Source organism: Pelmatolapia mariae, linkage group LG22 (genome assembly GCF_036321145.2).
Source record: "Pelmatolapia mariae isolate MD_Pm_ZW linkage group LG22, Pm_UMD_F_2, whole genome shotgun sequence".
NCBI classification, from domain to species: domain Eukaryota; kingdom Metazoa; phylum Chordata; class Actinopteri; order Cichliformes; family Cichlidae; genus Pelmatolapia; species Pelmatolapia mariae.
Genome location: NC_086245.2, coordinates 25,284,581 through 25,294,941, shown reverse-complemented (window position 1 = coordinate 25,294,941; position 10,361 = coordinate 25,284,581). Strand labels below are relative to the sequence as shown.

The 10,361-nt window shown below is 40.7% G+C and overlaps 1 protein-coding gene across 1 annotated transcript; it reads left to right on the top strand.

Annotated features, from left to right (window-relative positions):
* The first annotated feature begins 559 nt into the window (after positions 1 to 559).
* Positions 560 to 3,977, top strand: LOC135932403 (cholecystokinin-like). The gene is made up of 4 exons (XM_065469879.1): positions 560 to 610; positions 1,175 to 1,295; positions 1,375 to 1,530; positions 3,542 to 3,977. Exons 2-4 carry the CDS (start codon positions 1,175 to 1,177, stop codon positions 3,676 to 3,678), a joined length of 414 nt encoding a protein of 137 aa, XP_065325951.1. The 5' UTR covers positions 560 to 610; the 3' UTR covers positions 3,679 to 3,977.
* The last annotated feature ends 6,384 nt before the right edge of the window (positions 3,978 to 10,361 follow it).

The following is a 10,361-nucleotide window of genomic DNA, read 5'->3' as shown; positions in this document are numbered from 1 at the left end:
TCTCATTTGTGCTTCCGCCCACTTTTTAAGCAGCCACTGACATCTAACACATATGTGGGTGTGCACAAACACTCACACCTACACATGCCTGGCCAAACGGCCCCCACTCACACACACACACACACACATGCACGTGTGCACACACACACACTCATGCATTATGAATGTCCTCGATTTTCCTACATGGATACTGTAGAACTTCTCAACATTTAAATAGCAGTTTGAGGCTTTACTTCAGATCAGAATGATTCAATGTCGTGTGCAATGTTCACAGATACGTTCACGATCAAACACACGCACACACACACACACATATAACGCAGTGTCACTGGATGTCAAACAGGCAGCTCTTGATGTGGAGTTTTATGATAAGCCAACAAACAATAAAAGTGAAGCTCTCCGTTGTATCACTGTAACAAGCACGCTTGTGCACGGCTCTCAAACACTCAGAGGGATACACAGGATGCACACTCAAGGCAAATCACGCACACGCAGACACACACTCTGAGGGCGCTGAGCAGGGAGTATAAAAGGGGCATCCTTCCCACTCAGCGCAGAAGTGCTCTCACTCTCACACACTCCTATAACGCGCTGAAGATCTTTTCTCAAGGTAAGCTTTATTTGCTTTGTGGCAGGTGATTTGAGGCTTTTATGAGGATTGTTAAACTAAGAATTTCCTTCTTTTTTATTATTCTTTTGTTTTCTTTTTAATCATTTCAAAATTCAAACACAGAGTCTATTCTAAAACAGACAAAAAGTGAGGTACAGAGGATAAAATCTGATATTTTTGTGCTAATCTTTAATTTTTTGAAAGCTACACATGCTCCCTCCTTATCTATACAATTTGATTAATATGATTTGACACTAATTCATAAAACAAATTCCAGAGATGTTTCCCAAAATCAAAATGGACATTTTTGTCTGCAATAAAAATCAAGTCACTTCCACCTGGTGAAGCTGCATTCGTGATGCATTCGGCCAGAGTGTGTTGCGCGCGGGTGACTGTGTTAATATGTTAATATGCTGCCCTCATTAATGTGTTGAGTCAGAGTAATTGTTAGTTGTGAAGGAGCGCTTGTCTGGCAGATGGTCCAAGCTGTCGTTTCTCACTCTGGACTGCATCTCTGATTCCTTCTCATTAAACTTCTGTTTGCTCCTCTCCCACCGCTCTCAGATGAATGCTGGGCTGTGTGTGTGTGTCGTGCTGGCAGTCCTGTGTGCGAGCTGTTTGGGGCTCCCCTTCTCCTCCCAGCCATTAGACGAGGGCCAGCGCCCCATCTCTGCTCTCTCTGAAGGTAAAAGTTGCGACACGTTTCTCGCCATCACAGTGAGTTTTTGTGCCTGACTCGTGCTTTTCTTGCCTGTTTTGAGCAGCTCTCCTTGAGGCTGACACCCACACCTTGGGAGATCTCCACCTCCGACACAGGCGCTCTGCCCCCCAGCTGAAAGCTCTTCCTCTGGCTGAGGAGGATGCAGACTCCCGGGCCAATCTCAGTGAGCTGCTCGCTAGACTCATCTCCTCCAGGAAAGGTGTGTTAGTGAGTGTGAGGAATGTGGATTTAGGTGGCATCCTGTCCATGCCTGCAGCCTTAAATGATATATGTGTTTAGAGAAGTGTCTGTGTGCATGTGAGTGTGAAACAAAAAACATCTGGCAACAGTAGTATTTGGAGCGCAGTGCTTTTTCCTGCCTTCCCCCTCCCCTCAGTCATGCTAATTACGGGAATTAGTGCACAACCAGCTTTGTAAAATGAATTAGTGGCTCTGAAAAGCTTTTGTGGTTTGAAAGAGCACGTATTAGTGTGTAGAGCCTTCCGGCCACTTGCCTCATACCATCTTATTTCACTTTTGTTTTCCCCTATCTGACTTCACATCACTTTTTTTCTTTTTTTTGCTAAGGAAACAAACCCTTGACCCTGTCGTAGATTATAACGTCCAGCACTCACGTCTCTCGGACAGCTGACCGGACAGGGGAAAACACACAGACGCACAGACACACTGTCAGAATCAGACTTTTCCACTTGGCTTCCAGATACTGAAACTGACTCCTTGCGTGTCTCTTTGTAGGACAGTTTGTACAGACTGAAACATTTTGCAGAGCTACAGACGGACAGCGAAATCTTTTATTTTGGCATCAGTGGCTTTAGTGAGAAATCTGGATTTTGTTTTTACCCCGTTCTTTAGCTCATTTTTTCAGCTTAAATAAAACACAAATATGTATTTGAGTTACAGCCGTACTTTTACTTTGCTGTTGTGTAATATCGATTATAAAAGTTCCCCAGACTCAGATAGCGTTGGGCCAGACAGTGAACACTCTAAAATGTCAGAGGGCGCCGTGAAACTCATATGTAATGCCTCAGGGAATGTGTGTTTCTGTTAATCGTGCGTGTGCGATTGTGGGTGTCTGTGCTCATGTGCATGCTGTTCACTTGCATGTTTTGGTGTGGGAGGTGTCGTTATCGAGTCTTTCTGCAGCCAATCTTCTCAGCACGCCAGGGAGTTGAAACGCAGTGTGTATGCATGTGCATGCCGCCGTGTGCGTGTGTGTGTTGTGTAGGAGGATGTGGGTGGAAAAAAACTCCATCTCTGTGAGCGCGCAATTGATTACCAAACGGAGAGCAGTTCTGCTCCAGTTCACTTGGAACAGAAATCAAAAGATCGGAAGCAGACGTGTTCTACAAGATCTGTGTGTGTGTGTGTGTGCGTGTGTGTGTGTGTCTGTGTGTGTGTGCGGTCATTTCACTGCAAAGCACACACAAATTTCTGCACACATGCACTGATACAGCGATCATGACACACAGGAAGGGAGGCTAATGGCACGCTGTCAGGCTAAACTTCAGCTGTGTCTTTAGTGTGTGTGTGTGTGTGTGTGTGAGAGAGAGAGAGAGAAATAATGACAACGCGAGCTCAGAATCACTACCGGGCAATTAAAATGCCCAAAAGCCACCCAGTTTACTGCAGAGCGATCACAAAATGAAGCGAAGATGAGAACATTTTTTCAAAGCCCAGCTCACCAGCCAAATATCCTCAGTGCGGAGAGCCAGTTTTCGAATATTGTGCGCACTTTTTCTTCCAGAAGGCACAAATAAAGAATTAAGTTAAGCTGTAAGCTGGTAATGAACACAGCTAACTGCCAAAGTGCCCTTAAGTGCACAAAATGTGCCTTAAAAAGTTGGAAAAGAGATGCAAATTTAGATATTCAAAAGATAAATCCCTGAAAATGAGCTTTTGTGCAGAGTCTATAAACTGCTTGGTTTATGAGAGCACTTATTTGCCTCAGCGTTTCCCACATTTTTAAATTTCCTGCATGTGCTAAAAACCTCTCTGCCCTGCTCAAGCTTCTCGCGGAATTAAAAGTCTGATTCATGTCTCTTACTTTGAAAATCAGAGCGTCTCTATGCAAAATAAGAAATCAAAAGTAAGATCTCACCGCAGAGAAGTTCTCAGCTTCTCTCATGCTCTCCTCACTCAGAGGAATACTAATTTCACTCATGCTCTTTTTCTCTCCTCCACCCACGCTTTTTTCCCTCCTCCCCTCCAAGGTTCTGTGCGCAGAAACTCCACGGCAAACAGCAAAGGCGTCGGACCGAGTGCCAACCACCGGATAGCAGACAGGGACTACTTAGGCTGGATGGATTTCGGCCGCCGCAGTGCAGAGGAGTATGAGTACTCCTCATAAGGGGAAGTCATGGCTCACACCACCACCACCATATGGGCACAAGATAAAAAGAAGAAAAAAAAAACCCTGCGCAAGCTGTCTCACAATAAGAGTCTATTTATGATGTATTTGTTGTACATTTGTTTGTAAAACTGTAATAATGCAATATACATACAGTATGCCAAATTTTGCAGAAAAGCTCTCACTGTCCAACTTTGTTCGTTTTTTGGATTTCTCTGGTTTCTTTATCTTTCAAAGTGGAAAGGAGTCGGATGGTGTCAGGGCTTGTGGAAAGTAACCAAATAAAGTTTTAAACTATCGCTCTGCAGAAGTATTCTTCCAATGCACGCTGCTTAAAGTAGATCCGTTCACATTCATTAACTGCTGTTACATAACATGCGTGCCGAAGAACCAGATTATCTGAAACACTTCATTTCTAGTGCAATCATACTCTTTTATATAGCAAGGAGCCGAAATGACAACATAAGCATGGACTAATACTCAGTACATATTTACTTTGGTGACAGTTTATGAGAGTAGACGGCTTGTAAATCAAAGGTGGCAGATAAAACATCCCAGTCAGGGTTAGGGTCTACTGTATTTAAGTGTTTCTACATCTAAGATTAACAGTTAAAAGGCACATTTGAACCCAGGACCTTCTTGCTGTGAGGCAACAGTGCATACTACTGCACCATTTAATTACTTAATTTGCCTAAATAAAATAACCTATTGCCTCATTTAAATAAAGTTATATGTTGTAACTGCTATCATTTATTTTGAGTCCCGGTGATTAAAGTAATAAAACCACTGGCTGTATATAAAAAATGGAAGTTGCTCTCTGGTTTGTTGACTCACATTTCTGAAACCTTAACATTTTGGCTGCTGCAGTTTATTTTGAAGTCAGACGTTGCTATGTTTAGATTAGCAAGTTATCATAATCAGTTAATGCTAGCTACTTTAAATATCAACATCTATAAACTCTACATGTGCAACACAGAGACTACTGCTAACTGATGTTCTTCAAAGGCACAAACACCTCAAGAAATTATGGTATGCTCCAATTCAGTGACCGGTCTTTGTGGAGTGAAACATTGCAGGCACTGATTTGCCACAGCTGCCTCTTAATCTATATATCCTTGCCTGTCAGTCCACAGTTTTAATAAGACATCACTCCCTGTGTATTATAAAGGAGAAAACTATCCATAGAGATTCAGATCGCTTTGAACATGTTAATGTGATACTTGAAGGTTGGAGTCTAACACTGGAGTCTGTGGGGAAAGACTGGTTTTTCACATTAGCCTCAAGTGTTCTTTAAAGGAAGTGGGGATTTTAACTTTTCCATTTTGAAAGAGCCAAAGGTTGATAGTTGAATAAAACTCAAACTTAATACACTATTCCAAAGTAAGCAAGCTCTGCTTCCATGTTAGTTTAGAGTTTAAAGATAAATCAACTCAGAAAAATGTGATCATGAAAGGTTTTATTTATTTACTGTAGAAAGCTAAAAGTACACGAACAACAACATTACATATCAGTTGACAGAGATGTCCAACACACTGCACAGCTAGTGCAAACACTATTTTTATTAACATTTGGACATCAACTCAAAAGCAAATCTTTAATCTCCGAGTCAGAGAATCTGAATTCAGTTTTCTCACCCCTCCCATTTTAAATCCATAATTCTAGCGATGGCGGTCGCTGTAAGACAAACAGCTCTGGCTGTAAGGATTGTAGACTGTTGGTCTGCCGTTTACCTCAGCTGACATTATTTACTCTGGAGGAGTCTGATATGAGTCGATGAGTCAGTGAAGTTCACTTCTGTTCAACTACAGCAATAAAGAGGTGAATTTTTGAGGATATCCTGAACTTCTCTGTCAGTAAATGCTGTTGTTTTCGCTACTGTTAGCATCTGTTAGCATCTTTTAGCTGCCTTTAGTGAAACTGTCTTTATTGGACCTAATATTGTTGAACTTGGATGCTTAGAGAATAAACTCTCATACGATATAAGAATGTAATCAAACTGCCTATCAGAGGGAAAGTGTTATTTTTATCACACTCGAGCCTAACATTAGCTTCATTAATGTTAGCTGTTGTTGTTGTTTAGCTGGCTTCCTGTCAGTTCATGTCAGGACAACATGGTGGCTTCCATTAACTGGCGCCTTCTCCTTTGCATTTTTAATGGATTCTAAGTTTATGAGAACACATCAATGTGTTGGAATACATAATTATGTTATATCTATCAGTACAATACTCTTTTTTTCTGTTAAATAACCTTAAAAATGACTGACTGCAACTTTAAATGCTGCATATGTGAAATAATATTTAAGAAAATCTTTATTTAAAGTTAAAAAGCAACATTACAATTATTCTTTTCAGTTGTCAGTGCGTAATTGTATATATTTAGAAAAACAAGTTACTAAAATATTAAATGAAAGTAGGTATGCAAAATGTACATGAGCCAGTATAAGAAAGCAAAGTTTAAATATTAGTGTAAACTGAGCTAAAAGCACTAATTTGTTGCAAGCAAGCTGTTTATTTTCATTTATAGTGCATTTTTAGTGAAGCTGAACCTTCAGGATGAAGTACCGAAAGTGAGTCCCTTGGAGCTAGTGATAGAGAAAGACAATTACTATCTGATTCTGCCTGAAGAATAAAAATACAGACCACAGCTGGACTGTAGCCATGGCCTTGGTGTGACGGGGTGGAGTAAATCAAAGCTGGGAGTCTGGGGTCTATCATTCCCCCCAACACTGAATTACCATTTCTGATCTCAGTATCTGCAAACATTGGCTCATCTCCTTTACTAATATATGCTTTTATCATCTGACTTTTCTCCTCACTGTACTGCTCTCTACTTTTCTTCTTTTTCGTACACATGATGAAACTGTGTGAATAAAGGCCTGCTGCAGTGAAGTTGCTTGCACTTGCAAGAATATTATAACACTAATCCACTGTAAGCAAGTACAACTAAATGGTGAGAAACTACTGCTAATTGCATAAATTATATATGCAATACAGTATATATAGCGTACACTTCACTCAGACGTGATGTCCCCTAATAAATCAAATATAATTGTAGACTGGAGCCCATGCTCACCATTTCTGGTCCTTGGGAGAATGTGTAGCTAATTTGATAACTAAGATATGTTAGCAGGTGATAGCAGTAGATGACTGGTTTGCAGCCACATGTTTTCAGGAAAAAAAACTTTCACTAAGCGGCCAGCTGGAACTACTGCAGCTCTTTTAGTGGCAATTTGAAGCTGGCTTAAAATGAGCCGATCCCCAGAGTCTGTTAAATGTTAAAATACACAGCTTTACAAGCTTTACAGCATGTTTACAACCTCATACAACCTCATACATTGTTGCTAACAATAAAAGAAATTGCTGAGGGCCCATAGGTCTAGAGATCAGTCAGTGACTCACTGGTAACTAGGCAGACGTTTTTATTCTGCAACAGGTTGGCAAGTGGTTGGTAGAGGTTGCTGGCAGACTCTAATGTGAAACTGGTTGCAAAGAGGTATGCGGTGCTGCACCAAAACCTCCTTGCAGTTGCTTTTGTCACAAGCAGGTTGCTGCAGTCAGTAATAGCGTGCATGCAAGATGCCAACCTATCTGCAAACACTTGCCAACTACTCGCAAAGCTGCACTGAATCTGTAAAAAGTATAGCGCCAATTGAAAACGGAGAATGTTCGCCTTCAAAGTAAAAGTTGTATATTTTGGAATTTGTTGGTCACAGCGACAAGACATGACACTTTTTTTTGTTTCACTTCTCATTTGCACTGCACTCTTTCAAGTTTCACTACAGTTTGGTGGACAGTGATTATTTATAAGTATTTTGTTAAAAAATCTATAACATCAATCTCATGTTAAAGGGAAAGAGAAGTGCGTTGCAAGCATTGTATAATCACGCGAACACAGAGGTCATCCTACGCAGAAGATTAAAAAAAACCTTGCAGGGACATGAAGAATTATGGGTAATGTTTAGTGTTGTCTTTAGAATATGATTAATGTAAAGGAGAAAACGTCTAAGGCTGACATAAAGGGACAACTTGGAGCAGCACAAAGGAGATGAAAGTCTGAGAGTGTATCATTTAGGGAGCCAGCTGGAGAAAGTTCAAAAATATCTTCAAAAGAACAGCAAGATCGTTATGAGCTTTAACGTCTACGCTAAATATTGAAATGGCTTGAAGCGTCTGGGGGAAACTGGTATCAATTGAATTATTAAAGCAGGTCTGAATCTAAATCCTAATAATTGCTTTTGACTCCACTTGAGAGACAGGAAAGGCTTTTGCGGAGTCTGGTATATTTTGGCGTGCTGTGAAAACAATGTAGGCAAAGAGAAAAGCTGATTTGATAGCTCGGCACTGACATTTAGTCATATTGTTTACTCCAGTCTACTTGACATTTTGGCTCTTTTCTTTGAAATGATCTTGAAAACAATACCAGTGGTTACAAAGGGTTATAAAGTTGAGCCTGTAGAAAGTATTAGCAGACACAATAGCCACAGTGGTGGTGAATTATAATGAATGATGCCCCTTATGCTGCTCCTGGCTGTGTGTGTTAAGTGAAAGATGTGTCTTTGTGAGCGAGAGGTGGAGAGGGCGATCGATGAACAAAGCAGGTTCGGTGAATTATTCAGAGAAGTGGGCTGGGAAACCCTGGGGGGAAAAGTTTGGTTTTGCTGTGCCTGTGTGTGTGTGTGTTTTGGGCATTAAAGCCACTGGCTCGGACTGAGGTCGCACATGAAGCAAAAACCTACAGAGCCTTGAGATTCACAGCGATCCATGGGAATCGATTCAGCTTTCTGTTTAAAGAGCTGAGGCCAGAAAGGCTACAGAGCTAAAAAGGCTTAGGAAAGGTTTAAAGGCTTCAGTGGAACGAGCTGTAAATGTATGTGTGTGTGGTTTCAGAACTGTCAGTGCAGAAATAAAAAAGGTCAAAGCCTACCATAAGCCTACCGTATCCTATGTTAGGCAATTTGAGCACTCCTATATGCACAAGATTTTGTTTATGGGCAAAGCCACGCAGTCATGAAAGGAACAGGCGTGAGGCTGTAATGAAGTTCCAGCCACGTTGATGAGCAGATGGTCTGAGCTCTTCCTGAAACTGGCTGAATATGCTGCGTTTCATTCTGTTCTATCCATCTCCAAAACTTTCCTTCCTTTGACTTCAGATCTGTCATTTGAAACACATTTCAGAGGCGTCTAAAAGAAAAGGGCTTGTGGTAAAATCGGGAGTCTTTAATGCCTCTGATGTTTGGAGCTGAACTCCAAAATGCTCCGATTCCAAGCTTACATAACGCAGATTCATCTAACAGCACCACCACCTGACAGTGCAGCAACGACGCGGATGATAAAATGGGATAGCTACGCATTTTGAACTGTTAGAAAGATGCTCTTAGTGTTGGTGCTAGTTGGGAATACATATGGCAGGGGCCGGTTAGTTAATAGGACATGTTAAGTAGTTCCTGTAATGCTTGTTATTTTAGCATACTTTTGTTATTAATGGTTGCAATTTTAATTTATAATTATAAAGAAAGTTGAATACATGATATATAAAAGGCTCAGCTGGTAAATTTCCCAGTACGAGAGGCTCGGTTTTGTAACTAAAATAGTAAAAAGATAGCTCTTGTGTTTTATTTAGCTTGGTAGCTATTGCTACCCAGTGATCATGGTTCAAGCAGTGACAGTTAAAAAGAACGAAGGACTGTAGGAAGGAATATTAATACAATAGAAGGTCAATCAGATCCTCCAGAGCAGTACACCTTAAACAGTGATAAATAACCATTCATGCACACTTTCACACCTTTGGACAATTTACAGCCACCAGTAACCCTAACATGGATATCTTTGGACCAGTGTTGGGAAGGTTACTTTTAAAATGTATTCCACTACAGATTACAGAACACATGCTCCAAGATGTATTTTGTAATGTATTCCATTACATTACTCAATGAGAGTAACGTATTCTAAATACTTTGGATTACTTAATATAATCAAGCTTTTACAACTACATGAATGTACTATTGCTGTGTGATTTATTACTATTACTGAAGGTTACTCGCCATAGCAATACCAACTAGATTTTTAAATCTTAATATAAAATGAGTAACAGTAGGGTGGACATTAGGTAAGGCTGCACTTTTTGCAGCGATCTCGTATAGAAACTAATCCACGTAAAGCCACTCAAATACTCTACCACTTCCTCTCCAATAAACATCATTATCGACCAGAACCTGACCTAATCTGGAGGTGAACTCAAAGGAAATTTTTCTTCTGCCTGCACACCATCCTCAGCCTATCCAGTATCCTCCTCACTCGTTTCTACTTTCAAAGCCTGAAATAATTATTGCTTGTATTCATTTTCCTGCTAAAAGCATGTCTGTTAATGTCTTTATTGCAGTTTACATTCACACATGTCTTTAATATCTTCGTAGACTCATCAGCCATCTTTTAATCCTTGTAACCGACATGTTAAATCAGCCAATCACGTGGCAGCAACTACATGCAACATTTAGGCATGTAGACATGGTCAAGCTGACCTGTTGAAGTTTGACGTGACCATCAGAATGGGGAAGAAATGTGATTTAAGTGAGTTTGAACATGACATGGTTGTCGCTGCTCAGAATCTGATCTACTGGGAGTTTCCCACACAACAATCTCTGGAGTTCACAGAGAATGGTCTGAAAAAGAGAAAATGCCCAGTG